This window comes from Falco punctatus, assembly GCF_963210335.1.
Source record: "Falco punctatus genome assembly, chromosome: 10".
Classification (NCBI taxonomy): Eukaryota; Metazoa; Chordata; class Aves; order Falconiformes; family Falconidae; genus Falco; species Falco punctatus.
The window spans coordinates 18974658-18999348 of NC_137590.1; the positions used below are offsets into that span (position 1 = coordinate 18974658).

The following is a 24691-nucleotide window of genomic DNA, read 5'->3' on the forward strand; positions in this document are numbered from 1 at the left end:
GGAGGTAATAAAGGAATATGCGTTATTGGCCATTATTGTGCTGCTCACACATAGGGAAATCCCATGGCAAGTACAGGGTGTGGGGAGCCAGTGTGACAGATCAGGCTCCTCAAATGACTTCGGCTTATTTTCATAGTGGCATGAGCCTACAGTAATTAATTTAAACAATTGTCAGTGCTTTCCTGGCAAAACTGAAACGGTACCATGATGTTTTGTGTCTCAACTGTGTTAAATGGAAATATTGCCCACAAGGAGGATGCTGCAATGGGAGGTAAACTATTAGTAATATTCCCATTGCCTGCTGGATAATAATTTTTCCCAAATAAGCTTGAAGAACAGAGGATCTAGTTAAGCCAGTGATATATGCAGATCTGCAACGCGACCCAGGCTCTCTGGATTTTTCTAGGAGCAGTTTTGGATCTGCTTTTACCGAGGCTTTGCCAAGCCAGGGATCGGTGAGGTCCCTTTGTAAAGTGGGAAACAGCAGCTGTGTGTAGAAGGGCATAAGGAGGATCCTTGCAGGATCCTGCTGGCAGTGATCCTGGCAAAAGGATTATGTTTAAGCAACGTGAGTGATCTGGCAACAGGCAGCGTGGAATGTGGCCATCCCGGTGAAGGTCCAGCTGTGACCCCAGGTGACATTTGTGACCCAAAGTATAGAAGAATCGTGTGAGAGCACAAAGGCATGGCATCGGCTCAGGGGACCTGGACCCGTGCTAACGACTGGCTGGGGGTGCACGTACATACGTTGCCAGGAGTGTGTTCCAGCCAGAACCTTCTTGGGATGCCCTGCCTTTACACTTACTGATCTTTTCCTTTTTCGATGGTCCATGGTTTGACTGAGTTATGACTCTGCTGTACGTCGTCACGTGGCTGAGGTGGAAGATGCTCTAAAGGAAACAGTAGACAAAGGTTTTTCCGCATTTAATCAAGATACACCTTTTAAGTTTAATGAACTATACAATTTCTGCAAAGAACATGGAGCTTGTATCATGATAAAGTGAATACATTTTATGTTCTAAAATAAGCACCTTTGTAAACTGTAGTCTTCCTGAAAGAACCGTAAGGAATAATGAATGAATGCAATGGTAACCAGTTAAAACCAGCTGTAAGGTGAAGTGAAATGCTGTAAAGCTTTTAATCAATATTTCTGATGGAATTTTCATGAACAGTACTGGCATTTGGACAATTTCCCTGAGAAACAGAGAACACAGTCTCTGTTTGGGTGGGGTGAGAGGGAGGGATGCAAGTTGTTAACGCACAACAGAGGAGCTCCGTGCTCCCTTCTGCCCCATCCATCCCTCCTCTGTGCGGGGGGTACAGCAGAGGATGCTGGATACTCTGCTCTAGCTGTGCTTAGGGCACCGGGTGGGGGAAAGGTCTCTTCTCCCCAGGACATCAGGAAGTGGCATCATGGTAACTGCCATGGCCAGCATCACCTGGACATCCGCCCCCACCCTCTGCCCCAGGCTTGGGGCACTATTTAAGCTCAGCCCTGGGTATCTGACTGTTTTTGGAGCTGTGCTGTAGCTGGCCCTGGGCTTGAATTTGCCCCTTGGTTTCCCCTGTGCTATTGATGGGAGCTGCTGCTGTGCTTGGGCTCTGTGGGACGGTGCCCCGTGTTGTGGCTGCCTTCAGCTCCCAGTTTGCCTTCCCTCAGGGAGCGACTTGTCCTCCCTGAGCCATGCTGCATCATGCAAACAGCCAAACAATGTGGGGCAAGACCCTCCAGTGTCCAAGCTAAGGGTAAAGCAAGCTTTTATGAAAGGCAAGTGTTCTAAAGATCTTCCCATCTGCCCCTTGGTCTGTGTCTGTACCTTTCCTGCTCAGCTGCCTGCTCTGGGTGGACTTTATTTTCCTCTGTATCAGGCATCCACACCTGAGCAAAACCAAGTTTGAATTATTGGTATAATAATACAGTGGGTGTGCTTAGGTTGTGATTTCTATGACTATCTAAAAGAAGTCATGCTAGGGGTATTTATCTTTTGGTTTAGCTATGAAAAAAAAAGTGTTTGGGCTAAATCCGGTGCAACCATGTGCAAATTGACATTGAGTGACAGCTGACCCCTCTTCTTTCTGTGGGGACCTGGGATCCCAGCCCTCGTTGCTAAAGGTCTCTAACAGGTTGTAGTGAGCCACTTCTGCTTTGGAGAGCAGGAAATCCTGCAGCATCCCGCAGTGGTACCTCCTCAGCTGTGCAGCTGCCTTGGGGGAAGAGTCAGCTGGGGGGAAATATCACTGACCACAGCCCCATGACGAGAAAATGGGGGGGAAATACTTTTCTATAGCTAGTTACATTCAGTCATGCTAAACCCCTTGCCAACAGGGAGAAGCATTGCTTGCTGTTGCTTCTCTTCCTAAAACAGATGTAAGGTGCAGGTGAGGTGAAGCCCATTTCTCTCCAGTAGAGCAAACCCGTTGGAGCTGGGTGCCTGGCAGCTGCAGGAAGCAGGGTGTAGGGTGAGATCCACGCAGGGGCTGTGATGCTGTCAGGTACAGGCAGAGACGAGGCAGAGCTGGATGCGCAAGCCCCAGGGGTGGTGCTGGGAGCTTAGCAGGACACCCCAGCAGCTCGGGTGGAAGCCCCCTCCGGGTCTGGAGGCAAAGCAGTAGAGGTTTTCCAGCACAGGCACGGCTGTGCTGCCTCCGGGCTGCTCAGCATCACATCATCTCCCTGATGCCACATCTCAGCACTTGCTGCTCTCATCCCCTGCCAGCTCAGTGGGCTCTGCTCCTCCTCCCTTTCCTTACTTTCCATGGCACGTTGCCCTGGAAGCAAATGAGATTTCCCCCCCGCCCTTGTCCCCTTGTAATTAGCCCAAAGTGAGCTGGGTTTTTTTGGATATACCTCCCCCAAAGCCTCCAGTTCTCCTGAACTTGCCCTGGAGGAACCCCTGCTTGAATCAGTGCAACTTCTTAAGAAGCTAAGCTGAAGAGGAGAATTCCTTATGAGTTTATTTTTACCACCTGCTATGATACTACATAATTTCACAGAAAAACCCAAAACAAACCACAAGAGAAGACAAGTAAATATTATCAGAGGCCCATAATGACAGGATGCTTGTTAACATTGAGTCTCTGCAGAGTTTAAAGCATGGCTAAAATGTGCTGTACCTGCTTCTGTGAATAGGTGGTTCCTTACTCCTCTGGGCAGCTGACATTAGACTAGTTAAAAAGGGAAACAGTAGGAGTTTTATCGGCTGGTTTGGGTCACTTTGGTCAGCAGGCACCTCACAAAAACTTTATTTGCTGTTGCTTTTCTCAGGGCATCTTTGACTTCCTTGTTCCTCAGGCTGTAGATCAGAGGGTTGAGCATGGGGACGATCAAGGTGTAAAACACAGCAGTGACTTTCTCCATCTCCACCGAGTACTTGGAGCCTGGCTGCATGTGGCTCAGCCCTGCAGGCACGTAGAACAAGGTGATGGTCAGCAGGTGGGAGGCACAGGTGGAGAAGGCTTTGCGCCTTCCTCCAGCAGACCTAATCCTCAGGATGGAGAAAAGGATGTGTACGTAGGAGATGATGATGATGAAAAGCACAGACATGGAAATGGTTCCGTTGAAGGTTACAAGCAGAAGCTCATTGAGGTGGTTGTCGGAGCAGGTGAGTTTCAGCAGAGGGTTAGTGTCACAGAAGTAATGGTTGATGGTATTTGGTCCACAAAAAGGCAATGGCAGCAAGCAACACGTTTGGATTAGTGAGTTCAGAACCCCCCCTATGTATGACCCGGCCACCAGCTGAGTGCAGACACTCCTGGGCATCAAAGCAGTGTAGAGAAGCGGGTTGCAAACAGCGACATAGCGGTCATATGCCATCACAGCCAGCAGGAACACCTCTGTGGTCACGAACACAAGGAAAAAGAAATGCTGGGCGAAGCAGGCAGAGTAAGAAATGGTTTTCTTTTCCATCAAGAAGCCAATAAGCAGCTTTGGAGAAAAGACAGAGGAGTAGCAAAGATCAACAACAGACAGGTTGCAAAGGAAGAAGTACATGGGAGTGTGCAGCCGGGGGTTGGTCTCGATCAAGGTTATCAGCCCAAGATTGCCCATCAGAGTGACGAGATAAATCATTAAGAAGATTATGAAGAGAGGAGTCTGCAGCTTAGGCTCACTTGTTAGTCCTAGGAGGACAAACTGGGTCACTGTGGTGTGATTGCCTTGAGCCATATTGCTGTGTTCCACAGCAGCACGCCTGTTTGGGAAGGAGGAGAAGCAGTGAAATAGGAAAGAGCAGTGGCATGGCTAGCGTGTGAAGCTGCTGCCAGCCAGCACTCTTCATTCAAACTACAGAGTTTAGATACCTTTGATCCAACTTAGCTTCTCAGCAAATCCTCATGGGCAGAGCAACTCATCCAAAACCTTTCAGAAATTGCATTCTGTCCTTCCCCTCTTTAACCACGAGGTTGAATTAAAAAAATAAAAGCTTTTTCCTTTTTTTAAAAAAAAACACCAACCCAATATGGAAGGATTTGAAAATGGGAGAAGGGTGAAGAATTTGCAAGCTTGCCATCTCATTTCATTAGAACAGGAGGAAGACAAGGGAAAGGTATTTAATTTTTCCCCATGAGAAGACTAAACACAGGAGTCAGGATGATTCTGGGAGCCCTGAATCTGCTGTGCCCTCTCTGACCTGCTCCCTGGATCCCCAGCTGCCCACACCAACTCGGAAGCTGGCGGCGGAGGCTTGGGGGTACCCTCGGCTGCCTGCGGCAAACCCCAGTGCTAGAGGGCAACGACAGGCTGAGCTGCCGGTCTTTGTCGATACCCGGTTCGGTTCCAGCACGGGCAAAATATTTCCCCCAGTGTGGCAAACCACAGTGAAACAGGGGTTAAGTACACTTAATTTTTGTATCTGTTCCAGCTCGGCTCTTATTTACATGTTTTTCTCCACTCGGGGTAGGGGAGGAAGGCGTTTTCAGGCTGCTCTTCACGATTGTGAAATGAATAAGAAACAATTTGTACATAATGTGTTATATATGTAATAGAAAGCTGTTAGCTGTGTTCATGGGAATTCAGGAGGTGAGAAGGGAAAAAAGAAAATTAAATCGCTTAACAGAAGGCTCCATATAGCAGAAAGAAAACTGGTGCCTTCGTTTTCAAACCACACAACACCTTGCACACAGTATTTTTTCTTGTCAAGCCCTTCCAGTGCCAGTTAATCACACTTCCCAGCAGATGTTCGGAGTCCTTCATCAGCCTGGAAGACTGGCTTCTGGCATAAATAGTGGTAGTGGTGTTAATTAAGATCAGTGTGATAAACAGCAGTGGAAATCTGTTTAGAATGGAAAATGTCAGGGGAAAAAAACCGACCTAGTGGTGAAAACAACATGTACTACCAGGCAAGCAGGTGGTGGTGTGGCACATGGGATGAACCGTGGAGAAAGAAGACTTTAATCCAAGCTACATGAAGCAAACCTGTGTGCCCCTGCATCACTGAGACCTCTTCCACATGGACCATCCCTGCAATTCCCCTCCTTCAGCGGGGAGCGAGGATAAACTAGTTCTCTGGAATACTGAGACCACCTGCTCGGCTGCCTCCCAGTTTTTCCAAGGACACTGTAAAGGCTGGGCTGGGACCTACTGAATCAGGGTACACTGCCATTTCTCTCGCAGCATGCTGTCCCGGAGTGGGAAGGATGCTGTGGGCGATGACGCCTGGCAGTTTTGCTCCTGCACCAGGCATCCCTGGATGTGTTAATTGTCATTCTTGGTGTTAGCAGCTCCCATCAGGGTGGCTATCTCACATTTGAGATACATTGCCGCATACCACTCTCCTGGTACAAAACCAGATTCTTGCTTATATCTCTGTTACAGACAGAGTTTTCACTTTACAAATATTTATGAGGTTCCCACATACCAGAAATAGCTGGTAGGATATTCCTGGGTTTTGGCTGCAGCTCCTTTTCCCTTCCACTAAATGAACTTTTTCTTTTTGAGAACACTTAAACATCTTTATCTACAAAAACCCGTAACAGATCCACCCAACCCTACTGCTGGGACTGAGCTCTCGCTTTCTGCAAAGGAGGATTCCCACTGCAGCATGGGCAGAAGCAGGAGGCTGTTCTAGGCGCTGCAGCATGTTTTTATTCTTCCTAGAGGAAAAAAAAAATCTCTAAGATTTCCTCTGCTTGGGCTGAGCCCTGCAGAACGCTGCCAGGCTACAGGTGTCCCTGCGCTGCGGTGTAGTGCAGCCCTCCTCTGGTCTTTCCTGTTCAGTTCATGTAAGTTCAGAGCAAAAAAGCAGCTTCTGAAATCTTTTCTCAGAGGTGTTATCACACTAAGATGACAACACATACTTAGAAAGCCTGAAGATAATGCCTAGCATTCAGACATATGGAAAACATACAGTTCAGCTATAGTCTGTTAATGAGCTTTTGCCCTGAATTGATAAATTTGCAGGCTTGCCTGCTGTGGGGTTTAATTGTACTCTGTTTGAAGCCTGTAGCCACAGTCTTGCTCTCCCGTAACACTACGTTCTTACCCAGCACCCGGATGCATCTCTCTGTGAGTCACACATGATGTACATGCATTGTCCTAAGGCAGAAAGAGGTGCGATGTGTTTTCCTCCATTCTTCAAATTACTCTGCTATGCAGGGAGGGAAACGGCAGTTCACAGATGTGGCACTCAGAAGTGAAATCAAGTAACGCAGCGGCTCCGGTGGTGAGAAGAAATGGTGATGACGCTGCCCCAAAGGGCCTGTGCAGGGGGACAGCACCTGGCTTTATTTACTGCTTTGGCCCTCACCGATAAAATCCCTGAAGTAAATCTTAGCTGAGCAAAGAGCTTCACGCCAGCCACAGAACAGATCATTAGAAACTGTTGGAAGAGCCTGGAAGAATTTTGGACATGGGTCCTGTCCCGCACAGCTCAGCATGCACAGCTCGCTCACCTGCCTTTGCTCCATGCTGAGATGGAGGGAGGGAAGCTTTCACCTGTGCTGAGCTGCAGGTGGGAAAGCAGCCATAGGGGTGTGCTAAATAACGCCCAGTGGGATGCCAGGGTTTGGGATTTATTCTCCTGTTTGGGCTGTGCAAATTTAGAGCTTCACTTAAACTGTCTAAGTTTATATATATATATTTAAAGGTAGCTGAAAGTGTGAGCAATGTAACCAGATAAAACACGGACATTAATCGCCGTCTCCCTGCAGGTGTAAGTTTTTACAGCTTGGACTTAGGAAAACCTCATTTCTCAAGCTGGTGGCTCCTGTGCTGGGAGGTGACGGCTGCAGCTGCATGCTACACACACCGCACCACGGGAAGCCACGGAGGCAATGCAGCGGCACTTCCAACCCAAAGGTACAAAGCGTAACACATGCTTCAGTGTAACGGTGCAAGCCAAGTGCACAAACATAGAGTTATATCTCCAATCATGCTTGTGCTTTCCCTTGAGATTCATTGGAGAAATTATATTAAGTTAAATGTTTCTTTGTGTGCATCCCTTGACAAAATGGCAGGCAACAAACAACCTTGTTCCTTTAGGTAAATTAAAGGTAGGTGTCAAAGACTGTTAGAATTTTTTAGAAATGTTTCATCGTTTATTTCTGTCTCATTCCTGGAGCTATTTTTGTCACTTTAATAAAGTGATGCATAATAAGACGATGAACTAAACGCTGGTCAGGTCAGCAAGAAGTGGGTGGGATGGAGGGCTCTGCAGCCAGCTGTGGGGGCCAGGATCAGGCTGAACAGTCACTGCAGTTTCTTTTTCCTGCTGCTAACTTAAGTTTACTTCCTTGCTGTAAGCATTTTCCTGACTCTTAGTTCCAAATATTCTTTTAAATAAATTTTCATTCGCTTGACACAAAACCATTTCACTGTACCTTTCCACATGGTCACAATGAAGGCATTCACAGATAAATAAGAAATACTGGATTAAGAAGCTCCTGTTAGAACAAATAATTGAAACATTTAAGAGAATACATGCTGAGAAAACACAATCCCGGTTTTTTGTCTTTACTGCATTTTGAAATTAAAGGTAGTGGGAGGGGCGAAGGGAAGGGAGGGAGAGGAAGGACAGAGGGAGCAGGATGTGGTGGCCAGGAAAAGGTCTGAGAAGAGCCAAGATTTCAAACTCTGCCACCAACAACACCTTCTGGGTAAACTATGCCAAGAACTCAGCCCAGGCTCATCTCCGTTAGAAAAGACAAACCAGTGACTTTCGAAGTTGCTTAAACTGTTTGAGCAGGTTTTTCCAGCTGAGGGACAAAAGCTTGTGGCTCAGTGACAATGATTTAGGACTGAAAGCACAAATACTGGCAGATAAAAGCCTTGTTAAATACAGAAATGTACAGAACAGGTGATAAAACATCATCCGCCTATTGATTTTAAAATCTTGATTTTTCTCTGCAGCACTTACCTGGCTTTCTGGACGACATTCTGCAAGAGGGGGTAAGTGCCTGCTGCACTGACACTTGGGGGAGCACAGATGACTCTCTTGAAGCACACTGGCTACCACTGCCCTCATGTGAAGCCTCGAGGCTGCTTCTTGCCAAAAGTTCTCGACCTTAGGGCTTGGAATTAAGGTTAGGCTGAGCCCCTGTGAAAACCACCAGATCAGAGAAGCAGACTTGAAAGTTTTGGGTGCTCTGCGCTGGCAAGTTGGAGCTAGGCAGGGCACCCAGCTCAAGCTCTATGCACAGCACCTTCCTTCATACTACATTTATGAAAATTTCTGAGGTGGCTTAAGAATCAGGATCATTTTAGTGATGTCAAAGGAATTCCCCTGTGAAGCCAGCCCAGCTTCTCATTTTAAATTGGCAGAGAGCTGACCCACAGATTTTTGATGTCTACAAAGCATCCAAATGCTTACAATTTGTATTTCCTGTATTCAAGCCTGTGCTTGATTTGTTGGCTAGTCACTATAGGTTTTGCTCTAAAACTGGCATTTTTCGTTACCTGTGCAACCTTCAGCAACAAGGTTTAAGCCACTTCTCCAGAGAATGAGAAACACTGTATTTGTGTATAAACTTTATTCTTAAAACAAAACCAAGCACATTGCTTTGACAAGAGGAAAAGACTACGCAAAATACAGAAAACAAGGGAAAAAAAAAAAAAAAAAAAGAGGCACTATCTCATTTCTTAGTCTGGGATCTGTCTCTGTGTATAATGTGGAAGGATGCCTCAGGACATCAGGGAGTGAATATGCTTCCATCCAAGGTTTATTGACATTTTTCTTTCTAAACATAAAACAGAAACTAGCAGCAAAATTCAGGCTTGGACTGCTGTAGGCTCAGCTCAGCTTCTCCTCAGTTTGTGCACTAAGAGTGGACCAGAACTTAGCTGGAACTGGGATTACAATTTCTTTTTTTAAAAAAACAAAGAAAAGTGACTACAATAAAGGAAGAAAGAACCTACACCCAATATCCATTAAAGAGAGAAGTTTACCTCTTAATTTCAAGTCCCCTTCCCAACTCCAGCTTGCCTTCCATGCACATCTCCCCAGTTTCTCCTTCAGCCTCTGCTGCTTGCACCTACCTCTTTCTGGATGGTGACAGACAGAAATCTCGCTACTATGTGTACCCAGTTCACTATAGCTGTTCCACTTTTTATTTCTTAAATCAGAGAGGGTGTTTTTGATCAGCACCTCCCTTCAACTCCACAACCTGGGTATCACCTCTGGTCTCCTCATCCAAAGTCTCAAACCGATGAAAAGCAATGAATGCTGCTACTGAATGTGACTCGCTGGCTCCTCACCCCCCCCCCCCCCCCCCATGCCCTGATGCTGCAGTGGTTTCAGCTCTCTTCTCTCCTAGCCTCATATGTTACTACTGCTGCGCAGGAAGACACTTATCTGATTCACTAACCTAGCCTTGTCGGGAAACATGTTAGCAGCATCCTCCCTAGCACTAACATGCAGGACAGAAAGATGACTGTTTGTTATTAACCTAAAATTCCTGGTTGAGCATAAAACCCACAGTTGCAGGGGTTTGTGGTTGGCCAGTCTGGCTATTTTCCCTTTTTGGTCTTTGTGGCCGCAGCATTGTTGGTCTTGGCTTTCTTCTTTGCTGATCCCTTGGTCTCTGGCTCTTTGCGCTTGGCTGATGTGATGGAGCCTGTCACCTTGAAGAAGTCATCCAGCCGGCCCTGCGTGCTGCCCTGCCGGCTTTTGCTCAGCCTCTTGACCCCATTGCGGATCCGGTCTTCATTGAACTGCTTCTCCCCACACATGAACTGGACGAGCTGCTCTTCATTCGGCTCGGTCCACTTCAGTTCAACAGCGTCGGGGTTGACCACATCAGGCTCTAAAAAGAGTTTCTGGGCCTCTTTGTGCAACCAGTTCTCAGGCAGCGGGTACTTCTTGGTGTCTATCTGCTGAACAATCTTCTCAATAGTTTTGTGCTCCTTGATGAGCTCAACAGCACGCTTGGGCCCAATGCCGCGGATGCTCTCGCAGTAGTCACAGCCCAGGAGGATACACAGATCCACAAACTGTTCCCAGGTCAGGTCTAGATCCTGCAGAATACGGTTCAGGTGAAACTCCTGGATGGGCAGCTTCTTTGTCTCACTGGCAGTAAGATGCCGCATCAGCACGGGACTGCCAAAGGTCAGGCAATCCATATCTTCTGTGGCAGCTGCATAGACCTTCCCCGCCTTCACTAAGGTAGCACAGCTGGCTTCAGCCTCCCCTGGCGCCTCCACATAGGGGATGCCCATCAGCGTTAGCAATTTCTTGCACTCATCAGTGTGTTGCTGTGTCACCTTGACCAGCCTCTTGCTGTACTTCTCAATGTTATTCTCCTCCCCGGCCTCCTGAGCCTCCTGCAAGTGTTTCTCTGCCTCAGCCCGGCGCTCAGTCCGCTTTGCCAGCTCCCCTGATTTCAACTGTGGGGGCTTGCCATCAAAGACGTAAACCGGCTTGATGCCATTCTCCACCATGCGGATGGTTCGGTAGAACATGCCCATCAGGTGGCTTGTGGTCTCACCCTCCTCATTCTGAAGGACTTCGGCACCCTGCCGCACGGCGATCAGGAACTGGTAAATGCTCATGGAGGCATCTATGGCAACCTTCCGGCCAAAGTAAGACTTGATGTCATTCTCCCGGATGGCACCAGGAGCCACATCAGCAATAAGCTTGGCCAAGCCGTGGATTCCCATCCTGGGAAACAGAAAAGGGATCATCCTGGGATCAGCCTCTGCCCACACAAGGTGCTGGGGGTTAACAGCTGGGCTGTGGTGTACCAGCTTTGTAGGGGGAACCACAGGGAGGTGACAGCTTCCCCTGCAAACCATTACCCCATGGCTGTGGTCTCTCTCCATTGGCTGCCATCATGAGGCTTCCAGCCCCAGCCCACCATTATGCCCCCACCTCAGCCTTCCCAGCGTAGCGTTATCCCCCGCCCAAGCCTATCATTACCCCTCTCTCCTACCTCAGCCTCTCCCGGCTCCACCATACGGCCATCCAGGTCTCATTAACCCCACGTTCCCACCTCGCTGTTTCCTGGTTTCACCATTAACCCGCACCCCTCTTCCCACCTCGGCCTCCCCCAGCCTGCTGTTCCCCCGCTCCTCAGGGCCCGCCCTTATCCTCCTCTTCTAATCACAGCCTCCCCCAGCCTCACCGTTACCCCTCTTTCTCCTGTGGCCTCTCTCGGCCCACAGATACCCACCCCAGGCCCGCCTCAGCCCCTCCAGCCGCCATTACCCCCCGCCTCAGCCCCTCCAAGCCGCCATTATCCCTCTGGCCCGCGTCAGCCCCTCCACCCGCCATTACCCTGCAGCTCGATCCCGCCACCACTCCCGCGCGCCGCCGCAATACCCGCCGGGAGCCGGCGGAGCCAATCGCGAACGGCTCCCACTCGCCCCGCCCACCACCCCGGTACGCGCCGCCATCGCTCTGCCTTCCGCTTCCGGCGGGGGGCCGGGCAGCGGCGGGAGCGGAGGCGACGTGTCGGCGCAGGAGCGGGAACCAGGGCCTGGGCGGGATGGTGAGGGCCGGGGGCCGGGGGCTGGTCCCGGGACCGGGACCGGGACCGGGGCTGGTCCCGGGACCGGTCCCGTCCCGTCCCAGCCGCGTCCCCTGGCGTCGCCGCTGACCGCCGTGTCCCCGCAGGAGTTGGAGGCGATGAGCAGGTACACCAGCCCGGTGAACCCGGCTGTCTTCCCGCACCTCACCGTGGTGCTCCTGGCCATCGGCATGTTCTTCACCGCCTGGTTCTTCGTGTATCCCCGGGCTGGAGCCGAGGCGGGGTAGGGGCGGGGGGGTTCCTCGCCTGGCTTTGCCTCCGTTACCGCCTTAACCCCCACGCTGCAGCTACGAGGTGACCTCTACCAAGTACACGCGGGACATCTACAAGGAGCTGTTGATCTCCTTGGTGGCCTCGCTTTTCATGGGCTTTGGCGTTCTCTTCCTGCTGTTGTGGGTCGGTATCTACGTCTGAGGCCCGGCTGGAGGAGCACCGGTACTGTCTCATGAATCCGTATGTCTGTAAGCGCCCAGAGGTCTTCATGCTCTGCCTGCACCTGGGGGGGGGGAGGGGGATGCAGCCCGGTGACGGCTGATCTTTACAAAAGCCATTTTTCTTCAGGGGTAGAAAGGATGTGTGAAAGGCTGGGCGCTCAGCCCAGCAGCAGCCCTTCGGCTTTAGCGTTGCAGCTCCAAGCTGTGTGGCAGCCGTTGGGCAGCTGTAGGAGGCTGCTGTGCCCGGCTGTTAACCACGGGCAGAACGGGCCTGTGTCCCTCTTTGAGGCAGCAAGCAATTGCGTGTGCTGGGTGTTGGCCTTTGCTCTGTGGCTTTGGTAGCCACAGAGTCTGGCTCTGGGGAATGCTATCTTACTGACCTTCTCCATCTCTCATTGTTTCTAGGTGGGCAGCCCTGCAGAAACTCTTTTTATATTTCTTTTATACTTCAACATCAAAGCCCGCACCAGGCATGGACTGTGCTCTTGCGGAGTGACTTTTGCCAACCCAGCAAACCAAACCTGAATAAAGCTGGCTCTGTGGTGCACCTGCCTTTGGACTCATGGTTTGTCTTTTACATACTTTTTATTTTTTCACTTGGCTTTTCCAGACTGCTTTGATATTGGCACAAAATCAATGTGCCTTAGGATGGGCCCAGTGTTTTTCATAGATTTCCATAGCTGTGTATGCCCAGAAGCGTTTCAGTGCCCCCCTATGCCCTGTCTCAGCTAGACTCTAGAAATCAAATGCTTCCTGCTTCTTCCTAAGCCTGCTTTTCTAATCCCTCAGCCTTTATTACTGTCACATCCCCTCGCTCTTCTTCTGGAAGGCTGTGCCCATTCTCATCCCAAGCCAGCAGCTGAGTGGCTCAGTAGTGCTCAGGGCCACTTGCAAAGTGGAGAGCGGCAGGGACCATTCCCAGGTAGTTACTAACTGTCGGCAGTGCATGCTGGGGACCTCCTGTGTTAGAAATAAAGCTGATGAAAACACCCAGTCCTGGGTTTTTTTTGCCAGGCTCCGTGCTCCTGAGGCACGTGGGTGGCAGCAGTGGCTGGGCAGAGGAATCATTTGGCCTGGGTGAAGCAGCCTGGTAGTGCGCTGGTGTGGTGTCTCAGGTGCAAAGCAAGAATAATGTTTGTCTGGTGGGCACCGCAGTGGGTGACACAAGCTGTGGTTGTGGGAAATGAGGTTTTGGGAGGAATGCTTGAGAGGTACAGGACAGAATAATCTTGTAACTGGGTATGCTCTTCAGTTAAATAGTGAATTAACTGCCTTGCCTATAAAAGAGAAGTTTGTTTATGGCATTCATAACTATTTTCATAGGGGGCTTTGAATGTGTAGCCCAGCTTTCAAAGCAATTAATTTCAAAATCAGAAATGCCACAGGTAGCTTACAGATTTAAAGCCCTAATTTCCTGTTTGGGAAGGAAGCTTTCCCTCTGCGGATACTCTTAGATGCCTCTGACCTTGAAACGTGAGCAATGAGAGCTCTTTGTTTTTTAATACCTGTTCTAAAGCATGCTGTGTAGCGGTGAGCAGCCACGGGCTGGGGCTGTTCTGACCCAGATGGGACCCTCCATGGGCACGTCCGGAAACACCCACCGATGAATGTCACGGGGGTTCCTCTGTCTTGTGGGAAGTGGTTTTATAGCTATTGAACTGAAAGGCTGTTATTTCGTAGCAAGGGAGGAACGCGCCAGGAGCCGTCCTTGGATACAAAGCAGTATTTATATATTTATTTATATGGGCATATTTACTTCCAGCATAAAACAAAGTCTAAATAAGCCAAACAAAAAAAGTGGGGAATGCGAAGACTCAGCACTCAAATTCAGCAAAATATAAATATAAATCAGAAAGGAAGGAGGGAAACCACGCTTGTTCCCCACAAATAAAAACCGATAATCAATAATACCTGCTAAGAATGCGACTCTACAAACTTGCTGGCAATATACAGTGATTAAAGCTGTGACAGCAACATTTAAACCAAAAAAATTAGTGCTTTACTTTTTTTCTTTTTTCTTAATTCTTGCAGTGGTGGCATAGTCTCTATTTACAGGCTTTAAGCTCCAACAGTAGGACAGAATGTTTGTGAATTTGCTTTTGAAACAAACTCTGAAACAGCCAAACTTTGGCAAGTGGCCTCGTTTCCACACTTGTCTTCCTTCCTGCCAAGAATGTCTAGAGAGATGAAGCGTCTGGTTTCCAGCGGAAAGAAAGGGTTTTCCCCCGTGGTGTGGCTGGAGACATTGGCTCAGAGCTCCCTCCGTCTCATGCGGGGAAAGGCCTGATTGTTAACTCTCTTGTGACTGATTGGGGATGGGGAATGTGTCTTCGGTTAGGGCAGAGACACCTTTGGGGGGAGTCTATGCAAACAGCTGTTTTCCACGGGCTTAGAAGCAATCCTGTGACCCTCAAAGAATTACAAACCCCTTCTGAGCTTGTTTGTGCTTTGCTGTGCTGCAGCTGGTGGAACTGGCATATGCTTCGTGATATCCTTTTTGAGTCAAAGGATACTATTGTGATGTAAGACACTAAAAACTGCATTCGGAACCCCTCTCTTTTGATACCAGGGATTGCTGTCAGCCCGGTACTGCTCTCCTGTGAAACAGCTGCACCGTAGGTAGGGCCAGCATTGCATTTCAGGTGTTGCCTCATCTCGGTTCTTAAGTTAACTGGCCACTGTTTGAGGCACGCAGCATTTTACGTATGTGTGGGAAACCACTGTTCCCTTCTGCTGTCCTGTTAGCAGATAAAGGCACTAGAGATGTTGCTGTAGCCCTTAGGCACTTGGTTTGCCAGGGGCCTTTGTAAACCCCCGTGGCTAAGCATCGCAGGGATACCTGAGAGGCTCCCATCTCCTCTTGGGTCACCACTGCTAGCATGTTTCTAGTGATTGCTTGATTCCTCCCCTCCAGGAGTGGCTTTCCCTGTAGCAGAGTGCGATGTTCTTGTGGGTCTCGGCTGACCTCAGCCAAAACCACCAGCGAGGGGGTGGGCTGGTGGTGGTGATTGCAGGCAGTGCTTTCAGCTCTGGCTGCCCATTACCTCTTCAAGGGCTAAATGCGTGAGCAGGCATTTAGCCCAGCTCGACCATACAGGGGAAAACAGCAGGTTTGAGAAGGCTACCTCTCAGCTGAGCAGAAGTCGCAGAGCATGTGGCATCGCTCACCTGAATAAAGACATGCCAGACTTGGGCCACTGATTGCCAAGTGGAGAATAAAAAGCTGCCAGGGAAAGTTGAACTTCCCAGTTTAAGGCAAAGCAAAAAAGCTCAGGTCGGGTGAAGAGCACCGAGCGGCCTCTCCGGAGAGCTACATCGGAAGGTTTCCTTCCCAGTTGCAGGGAGGAACAGAGAATCCCGCTGAGCATGGAGCTGACCTGCTTGTGTGTAGGTGCTCCCAAGCCTTGGGACCTCTTGCTTTCCCGCTGAGCTCCCCAAAGCCGGGTAGCCCCCTAGCTTCACTCCTGCTTGGCTGCTCGGCATTCCCTGCTCACCACTGGTTCCTGCCTGCCCAGGTTTCAGTGCATTTTAGTAACTGGAGAGTATCACTGACGTGTAGTTAAGTGTTTGCTGCCTGTAGGCGTGAAAACCTGACCTTGAAACCACCCTACAAATAAAAAGCTTTGGTGGCAGAGATGCCAGCTCCTAGCAATGTCGTGAGGAGGGCTGTGGCTGCTTTGCTGGGACAAGCTCAGAAGTTCTGAAATGGGTGCCAGGAGAGAAAATCGCTGCCCAGACTGGGGAGAAAAGGCCACGGAGGGTCCCACGAGACGTGCACAGGAACCATCTCTAGGTAAAATAAATGTCTTTGCAGCTTATTTCTCCAGAGCAGCGGAGCCAGCCACGCGCTCCTCAGTGCTGGTAACAGCGTGGCCTGCAGCTGGCAGAGGGAGGGATTCCTGCATCTGTCTCTGCTGAAGGCAACAAAATGCAGCAGCCAGAGCCTGATGCAGTTGCCCTAAACCAGTTTGGTGCGAGTTGTGTACGTCGAGTGGTGGTGCTGCCAGGGGCGAGGCATGCTCTTCTCTGAAGCCAGCTTTAGAGCGTGCTTTGGGACTGGTGAGTGGCGTTTCCCCCTCACCTTCCCCAGCGGTGGCTGCTCTTTCCTTAGAGAAATGCACCTCAGACATAAGAACCTGGTGGTGGCTCAGCTTCCAGGGACGCAGATATCTCCTTTTCAGCAAGAAGCGCTGGAGCAGGATGGGGAGGAGGGTGCATGCGCTGGTGAGTCAGTCTGACATGTCCCAGCACCGCAGTAGCAGTCAAACTTTAATGTGGAGCTTAGCAGTGGCCCCCTTTGGTTTCCTATGCGAGACACACGTAGCTCAACAGGGACAAAATTAAGAGACCCATTTTTATACGGCTTAAAAAAAAAAAAAAAATTCAGTAGTTTAGCAAGTTAAGAACTTGTAACAGTAAAATACCCAAAATACACTGAACGTAACTGCTTTCTGAGAACAGTGACAGCAAGGGCCCACAGTCACTGCCGTTCCCCCGCTTTGTGGGAGATGATCAGCGTCCTCAGTGCCTGGTGGAGATCTGTGAGCCAGGGGGTGCAGTGAAGCCACATCATATGTCCCCAGCGATTCAGCCTTGCTCTGCAGGGCACACCAGGCTTTGCCAGTGGTTTCTCTTCTGCACATCTGGGCAGAGGTGGCTGCGTTGACAGCCAACCAGGCAGCTCCACACACTGCGAGAGGCCACACATTGCTGCCAAATGAAAAAAAAAAAATGGGTCCCACGACGCTTAGTGTAGATAACTCAGGGTAATTTTTTCTCCCACAGGTTGATGGCAAGTGTCCCCACGCGTGGTTTGGCCTGGGCACAGCCTCAGCAGCATCTTTAGTGGGGTTCTTGAGTTTATCCATCCAGACATGGATATGGTGAAAGTTAGAGCACAGTGAGGAGGGGGACAGACAGGGCTAATGTTGAAGCTGCACCTTCTCTTGTTGTCCACAGAGGACAGTCCGTTTGCAGGTCTGGGGGTCTCCGGGGGTCTGTGGAGTGGGGCGGGGGATGGCCCTGGGCCAACTAGAAGGAACAGCAACTCCAGTGTACAACTTCCAGTATGTCCAGGCACAGCCTTCCTTTCCAGGCCAAACTCCAGCGTTTCGCTCTTGGAAAGGGCTCCAGTGTTGAGCAATTCCAGTGTTGCGAAGAACTGATGTGTGGTACATCTGGGACCACTGGGCCGGTACAGGATGGAGCTCCCATCCGCGCGCTGGGATGTGGCAGACCCGTCCACGTTCAGTCCAGTGTAATGCTTTTGAATCCAGTGTTGCGAGGGGAGGGAGAAGTGACTGAGGACAAAAACATCCCCATGAGGGAAGGACAGGGCAGCGTGGGATGGTGGGAGTCGGTGCGTGGTGAGCCCGGGAGATACCAGGGGGCTGGTTGTGTTTCTGTGGCTTAGGTCCTATGTTCTGCGCGTGCTGTGCTTCAGCGCCTGCGTCACCAGCCACAACCAAACCAGCTCCACGCCCCATGCGGGAGACAGGGGTAAGGTGGGGCTGGGGGCTAGTGGAGGAAGGTGTACAGGAGTCTCCCCAGTGTCACCAGTCTCCCTCCTCTCTCCAACCAGAGGGCACTGGTGCTGCCAGGACTCACTCACAGAGCCAATAAAACTGAAAGTAATAGTCAGTGAAAAGGTGTCCCATCTGCTCGGGAGCAGTGCTGCAGTTGGCTCGGTCCTGTGAGAGAGCGAGAAAAAGAGCTTACAGAGGCAGGTAGGACACATGCTCTGAGGGGGAATTGTGCCCGAATTATGTGCTGGAGCAGAGAAAAATCACACCCTTGCTACCCATGTAACTGGAAGACGACAACGATGCTGGAGAAGGCTGTGGGAGGCTCTCAGCACCGTGTGGCTCCTAAACCTGCCACGGTGCCATTGCTCTCCACCCACTCGGCCCTGGACAAGGGGAAAGACAAAGCAGCTGCTGGTACTCACAGGCTGTGCTACTCTGAAGTGGTAGGTGAACTCCCGGAAAGACATCATCACAAGGGGCCAACGGTGCATTGTTTCCTGGGGAAGAAAGAATAGCTGGGATGAGATCAGGGCTGAGCACTGGGGGATGTTCTCCCAGGCCAGACCGGCAAGAAAATGCACAACCCTGTGCTGCTGAGTGACCCTGTGGCTGTCTCTGGAGGACCAGCACCTCCAAGGTGAGCAATGGAGCTGCACCGAGAGGGGCAAGGAGGTACCTGAGGGCAGGAAGGGTCTGATGCAGGCTCTGCACATGCAGACCTGCAAAATCCCCCTGAAGGGGTTTCATTAGGACACGTTACGGCATCTTACAGCCTGGTCTTTTTTCCACAGTCCTGGGGCTCATCTGCAAAGGGGTTGGGTGGGATGGTTTCCTCTGAGTGACCACATCTATCAGGTTTAGCCACCTCCGTGCTGGCGGGTGCAGGGACATCTGCAGTACGCTGACACCAGCCAGTGCAGAGCATGGCTGTTTGAGCATGAATTCCCTCCAGCAACTGCTGCGCTGCCCCAGCCAGGCTGCTCTAGTCCCTTTCTGTAGGGATCGGTGGCACACTGGGGTGACACCTCACGTGTGGATTCTGTGAGCCTACCTGTGCGTCTGTGGCGTCGGTGGAGCTGTTCCCGCTCGCAGCATCCTGGCAGGGGTCACTGGAGACAAGGCCACAAAGGGAGACGGACACAGCGGAGGAGGAGCTGGGGAGATAAGACACGGTAAGAGCCTGGGAGGGAGCTGTCGCTGCCGTCGTCTTTCCCGGCTCAGGCAGGAGATGCCATGGCCATATGGCACAGTACCCCACCAGCTGCAGGGGACAGAAATGCCCCAGAGATGAGCCCCATCCACTCACTTCATCTCCAGGGTCAGGTTGGTGTTCGCTGCCGTGAGCTGGTTGACAGGGATGCGGTAAGTGAAGTTTCCAGTCCTAGAGACACAGAGAGAGCATTAGATCTCGCTGCAGCATTTTGGGTGGCTGTGAGATGGGCAGCATAGCCCCCAGGTCTCCGTTGGGATGACACTTGAGAAAGGAGGGCTTCCCAGGCTGGTTCCCAAGGATGAGCTCATCACCAAACACACTCTTCCTGCACTCTGAGGGAAGGACTCGGAGCCGCAGCTCCTCTGCCCTGGGTACAGCATGAGCTGCCTTGAGGTGACAGAGCCACCCAAGGCTCCAGGAGCCACCCGTTTGGTTCCTGCCCCGGCGCTCCCGCAGTGCTGCCACCAGCCCTGCCTCACTCACCTGCATGCGTCGACGGTGACGCAGTGCTGGGGCTGGATGGCCATATTGATTTCCACGATGCGGATGGAGTGCAGCACTGGGCTTGGCCCTGTGGGTGGGAGAACAGGCTATTTAGGAACAGCACAGGGATGTCAGCTGAAGTGAGAAGGGCTGGAAGGGCTGCCTGGCACAGAGAGCACCTTTTCTTATCATTGTGGAATCAGAGAGGGGGTCAGATTGCCGCAGAACTGCACTAACACCATGCTCAGCCACGGAGAGCCCAGAGAGGGGGTGCCCCACACTGTGCCAAGGGCTGGTCATCCACGCTCCCTTCTCTCTGCTGCCAGCGTGGCTGAATCTGCATGTTTCTTCCTCTAAATCTGATTTAGATGCGGTTGAGCAAGCCAAGATGGGGGTAAGAATGGAGATGTGGGTACAGGAACCTCAGAAGGGAACCAGGAACTGGCCAATATGGCCAGAATGCGTAGGACAGCATGGGGGAGTAGGGGCAGGGTTGCAGGCTGAATGTGGCCGCGCTGGGAGAGCTGGGGGTAAAAAGGCTACAGGCTGGGGACACAGCAAGGGCTGTGCAGGGCAGAGGAGTCCCGGCTGGCTGAGGATACCCCAGGAGAGAACTCAGGACCACAGTGCTGCTGCACGGAGGGCAGGAGATAGGTTCCACCTACCATCCGTGCTGGGATCCTCGGTGCGAGGCCACTCGCTCACCGGCTGCTTGATGCTGCGCTGCTGCCGCGCCTGCCCCAGTGGGGAGTTGCTGCGGGAGAGCGAGAGGTTGGAGATGTACTTGGATTTGCCCTGGATGTGGGTGAAGGGGGAGGAGGGGCTGGCATTGGGGCTGCCGAAGCTCTGAGACCTGTCAGGTGTCTTTGGCCACTTGGTGTAGGAGGTCGCTTTCCCGGTGATGCCCCTGGATTTGGCTTTGATATTTGTCACCGGCAGGAGTGAGGTCTGACTTTGGTCTGCGAAGAGAAGGGAAAGGCAGTGCTGAGGCAGAGAGGCTGGCAGCACTCCCAGCCTCCAAGGCCAGTGCAGAGAGAACGGCTACCAGCTCTGGGTTTGTCCTGGCCCCACGTCATCTCCTGTATTACCCCCTCTGTGTGCGGCTGAGCCTTCCCAGCCTCTGTGCCCGAAGGGGCTGGCAGGAGCCCCACACCGGCTGTGGGGGCAAACGGGGCACAGCCCCGTGCTCCGGCAGGGCACAGTGTCGAAGGCAAGGTTAAGGTGTGACTCCAGGGGTGTTACGGCTCTGCAGAGACTGAGGTGCTGTTCCACCTGCAACAGCGATGATGATGGAGCAAGCGAGCTTGCAAACGCCCCACTTGGGCAGCACACTGCCTGGCCTCCCAGAACCCTGCTCCGAGCAGAGGGGAAGGTCACACTGCAAAGTACAGCTGCTTGGGCATGCTGGTTGGCCTGGCGTCTCCTCTCAGGACTTTGTGCTGGCAAAGCAGGCAGGTCCAAGGACCTTCCAGCCCCTACTTACCTGATCACGGATGTCTGAACCGTGCCACGCGGGCAGCAGAGGCTGTTCAGCCCGGCAGTCCTGCTCTGCCCCACAGCTGCCTGCTGGAGCAGCTCTCAACCCAGGCAGCGGGTGTGGAGGAAACCAGGCACGTTCTGAAGGGCAGGTGGCACGTCCTTCTTGCAACGTGCAGAGGCAAGGCATGAGGTGGGATGGGGCTGGGGATACAAGGTGATGCAATGGGAAGACAGACCTTGGTGGTGGTGCTGAGGCTGGTACCTACCTGTCCGGTTAGTGGCATGAGTAGGGCTGGTCTCAGAGAGGGCAACAGAGGAGACATTGGTGGGAGCAGCAGAGCAGCATGTGGAGAAACATGGTGGGCTGAAGCAGGCCAGCACGCTGTGACCAGGTAAGCCGAAGACCAAGTCATGCATGTCCCCTGTGACTGCAGGGCAAACAGCAGGAACACACCGGGTAAGTCAAGGCGAGAGGCACCTAACAAGAGCAGCACCATGTGCCCCCAGCATCCCTTCCACAAAACCAGAGCCCCCGGCCCTACGGCATGAAGACGGCACAGCGTCAGCAAGCCCCCTCGGCATGGCGGAGCAGCCACGTTCACCACCCTGCACCACAACCTGCCATCACTCGCCTGCCCTGCTGTGACCTACCGTGCTGCGTGGGGGTCCTGCTGCTGGCTTTGTCCGACGCAGCTGTGGATCGCACCATCTGCGTCTTATCAAAGTTCTGGCTTGACCTGAAATGTAGGAAAATAGGGTGAAAACCTCTAGCACGGGTGGTGATGGTGTCACTTGTACATGAAGAGAGAAGCAGCTGCAGCGGTGAGTGGGGCGATGGGACCAGGTACACGGAGCAAGAGCAGATGCTGAGAGCGCGAGGGTGAGGAGGAGCACAGACTGGAGTGATCTGGGGAAGGAAGGGCAGGAGAGGCACATAAGCCATGAAGAGAGCAAGGGGAGCTAGGAAATGTCGCAGCAGGCTGTGTGACTGTCCCACACCTGGCAGGAAAAAGTCCCAGCTAGTTCAGAGGACACCAGCACTGCTCCCTCGATGCTCACTGTGGAACAGGGTGTACCCAGTGGACTTGATTTCCAACAACAGTGATCTCTGGGGTGGATTTATGCGCTCAGGTCTCAACATGTGAGGCCATAACGGGCTCCAAGCACTCACCGCTCCCTAAGAGAGGTGCCCCTTATCTCCCTGGGACAGACTGTTCTGCACTTTGTTTTTTAGAAACACACACAATCCTGCCCAGATTCATCCCCTGTAATTTCAGGTGTTTCACTGGAGCTACCAAGACCTGAGCTGAGGACACCACAGCCATCTCCTGAGGGTGAGGCAGATGTGGAAGGGAGGAACCGCTGCCTCCAACTGCTTTTCTCCCACATCTGCACAGGGAGCCCAGAGCAACACCACTCCTGGGCACCAGCTACCGCCTGCAGAGGTATGGGATAAACCAAGGCTCTTGCCTTCACATACTGTAGCTCTCCACTGAGCAGAAATTTTTACTGAGCTCCTAACGAAAATGTTCATGATTTTACCTGTGCAGACCCTGCCCAGGCACAGGAGCAGTTCAGTGTTAGCTGTCCCACATCTGCCTTGTCCTGTACCCATGTCTTGCCAGTCCCCTTAGCATTCGTCAAGGTTTCTCAAAAGATAAACAGAGCTTTCACTCATTTAGAGACATCAAAGTACCACTTAGTCACCTGCAAGACTTGTCTGATTACACGTATTTCTTTTTCAGGTGAAAGGAGATGCAATGCCTGTCTCCCAGAGGGAATATGGGCACAAGCCTCTGGAGCTAGCCTTCACCCCAGCCAGAAACCTGCCCCTATCCCTCACGTTCCTCCACTGCCTTGTCAACACTTCCCATGCATAGCTTTATCTTGCATCCCACAAGCAATTACTTTTTAAAATTGCTTCCTGTGAAACACTCTGCTGTGGAGTTCTTTTAAGAAAACATTACTTGTGCCTTTCACCTCTCTCCGTGCAGTGTTCTGCTCAAAGAGCGCTGGCAGACGGAAGGGGCTGCTTTAAGGGAGGTGTTTTGCAGCAGCCCTGCAGGTCCTGCTAACGGAGGTGCTTTGCAGGTCTGCACCTAATGAGTAACTCAGCCAGCTTTCCCTCGGCTGGTACCTTCTAAAACATTCCTGGCGGTGATGGCTCAAAACAATAAATAATTTCGGGTTTTTTTCTGTCCTTCCTTTGCACAGTAAGATGTCCTGTACTTGAGAGTGACCCTCCACAATAAAGCTACTCACATATGAAGAGAGGGTAAGAGCAGCTTTTTGGCTAATTCTTCCAAGTCTTCAGTCTTTTTAAATATTCCCTCCGCTCCTTCCAAACTGTCTGCTCCTGCTCTACCTGTTGTATTTATTTCTTCATTTAGCCTTTGATTAATAGGTTCTTCAGTCTCCTAAACCTAATTTCCCCTTCCTCATGGGGTCCATAATCCTTTCTCCTGGAGTCCCACTTGCTGTCCTCTTTCTTTGCTTTCAATTTGCTTAAGATTCTTGGTCTTCTGCAGTGCAGATGATAAAAAGAAGAGGAACTGAGAGAAGGGATGCAGCAATTCAATAACAGTATAATGAAACAGTAACATACCGTGGACATAGAGCGACCGGGACCCCAGGACCCCTGTGCCGAAAGAGGGCCAGGAGACAGGCAGTGGGCACAGCAAAAGAGCTACAGGACAGTGAAGGGAAACGAGAAGAAAAGATGGGTTGGTAGAAGATGAGGAGGATGGGGCAGGGAATGGAAAAGGATATGGAAGATAATGGAAATGAAAAGACCAGAATGGGAAAATTAAAGACACAATGGAAAGAAAATTAGTTGGATGAGAGATGTAACCAGAACAGGAGGGAGAGAAATAGGACAGGGAGAAAGAGAGAGAAAAAAAGAGACTCATTATCCAGTCACGTGAGCTCCCAACAGGGGTGAAGTGTGCCAAAGCTGAATGCCCAGCACAGGCTGCCCGTGGCCACGCCGGCCAGGCTGTTCCCTCTGCTCTCTCTGCACTAAGGACACTTGGCAGAGGAAAACTCTTGCCCAGTACACACCGGTCCAGCCCCACTGCAGTCAGTGGGATGCTGCTGGTTTAGTCCAGCTGAAGAGGCATCCAAAGAGCATGCAGACTGGCCACGAGTGGGTATGTGAGCAGCCAAATAAAGGGTATTTTCTTGCTCTTCTCTGTTCCTCATTTCTTGCTCCAGATAGCTTAACTGACGTCAGACTTGGATGTGTGGATGCGTTTCCTTGGCTTTACAGCTTGACTGACTGGAACCGTGCTCAGCGCAGCGGCCGCTTTTTGTGCTTCAGACTCCCCCAGTCACCAGATCCCTCCCACAGAGCCCAGAAATACCTACCCATCGATATCCACAAGGTCCTCCTCACTGCGCAAGCTCAGCACATAGAGTGTGGACATGGATACCACGCTGGAAAAAAAGAGAGGGAGAAGCTGAGGATGTGCACGGGGCGAGGGACATGTCACGGTGCTGATCTGCTTCCAAGGGATTTTCAGCCCATGAAAGCACACCCCACGGAGGGCACGGGCCGAACCGATGAGCTGTACGGCAGCGGAGCGGCAGCCCAGGCTGTG

At 51.5% G+C, this 24691-nt stretch overlaps 4 protein-coding genes and 1 long non-coding RNA gene across 17 annotated transcripts in view; 2 read left to right on the plus strand and 3 right to left on the minus strand.

Moving 5' to 3' along the window:
• Positions 1-3193: 3193 nt before the first annotated feature.
• Positions 3194-8818, minus strand: LOC308070254 (olfactory receptor 5J3-like; the record flags this gene model as incomplete). Its single annotated transcript, XM_080403897.1, has 1 exon — positions 3194-8818. The coding sequence occupies exon 1, from the start codon at positions 4163-4165 to the stop codon at positions 3194-3196; it is 972 nt and encodes a 323-aa protein (XP_080260023.1). The 5' UTR covers positions 4166-8818.
• A 317-nt stretch (positions 8819-9135) lies between these two features.
• On the minus strand, positions 9136-11791 carry FEN1 (flap structure-specific endonuclease 1). The gene is made up of 2 exons (XM_080403879.1): positions 11706-11791; positions 9136-11090 (listed from the first exon to the last, which is right to left on the minus strand). Exon 2 carries the CDS (start codon positions 11087-11089, stop codon positions 9941-9943), a length of 1149 nt encoding a protein of 382 aa, XP_080260005.1. The 5' UTR covers position 11090; positions 11706-11791; the 3' UTR covers positions 9136-9940.
• A 4-nt stretch (positions 11792-11795) lies between these two features.
• On the plus strand, positions 11796-12944 carry TMEM258 (transmembrane protein 258). 3 transcript variants are annotated; one of them, XM_080403920.1, is made up of 4 exons: positions 11796-11919; positions 12045-12154; positions 12246-12419; positions 12798-12944. In XM_080403920.1, exons 1-3 carry the CDS (start codon positions 11917-11919, stop codon positions 12370-12372), a joined length of 240 nt encoding a protein of 79 aa, XP_080260046.1. In that variant the 5' UTR covers positions 11796-11916; the 3' UTR covers positions 12373-12419; positions 12798-12944. The 3 variants fall into 3 exon arrangements, with proteins under 3 accessions (XP_080260046.1, XP_080260048.1, XP_080260047.1); XM_080403922.1 differs by having other exon boundaries at positions 12246-12411; XM_080403921.1 differs by having other exon boundaries at positions 12246-12393.
• MYRF (myelin regulatory factor) overlaps positions 12818-24691 on the minus strand; it is a 68696-nt gene continuing 56822 nt past the window's right edge. For 5 of the 10 annotated variants that reach the window (XM_080403816.1, XM_080403812.1, XM_080403814.1 and 2 more), the window contains 9 exons: positions 24459-24527; positions 23698-23778; positions 21744-21829; positions 21359-21520; positions 20279-20572; positions 19614-19701; positions 19224-19298; positions 18969-19071; positions 12818-18414 (listed from right to left, as the gene is read on the minus strand). In XM_080403816.1, coding sequence (XP_080259942.1) covers positions 18178-18414; positions 18969-19071; positions 19224-19298; positions 19614-19701; positions 20279-20572; positions 21359-21520; positions 21744-21829; positions 23698-23778; positions 24459-24527 — 1195 coding nt within the window. In that variant the 3' untranslated portion in view covers positions 12818-18177. The remainder of the gene's footprint in view (positions 18415-18968; positions 19072-19223; positions 19299-19613; positions 19702-20278; positions 20573-21358; positions 21521-21743; positions 21830-23697; positions 23779-24458; positions 24528-24691) is intronic. The other 5 variants (XM_080403815.1, XM_080403811.1, XM_080403817.1 and 2 more) reach the window with 3 other exon arrangements.
• LOC308070268 lies at positions 18327-24628 on the plus strand. 2 transcript variants are annotated; one of them, XR_013930688.1, is made up of 5 exons: positions 18327-18554; positions 18917-19089; positions 22370-22537; positions 22838-23367; positions 24306-24628. It is a non-coding gene; the product is annotated as an uncharacterized lncRNA (long non-coding RNA). The 2 variants fall into 2 exon arrangements; XR_013930687.1 differs by having other exon boundaries at positions 22838-24628.

Coding starts and splice junctions, on each gene's coding strand:
- TMEM258 (XM_080403920.1), top strand. Junction 12,155..12,245: donor TTCACCGCCTGGTTCTTCGT/GTATCCCCGGGC, acceptor CCCACGCTGCAG/CTACGAGGTGACCTCTACCA.
- FEN1 (XM_080403879.1), bottom strand. CDS start 11,089: ATGGGAATCCACGGCTTGGCCAAGCTTATTGCTGATGTGGCTCCTGGT.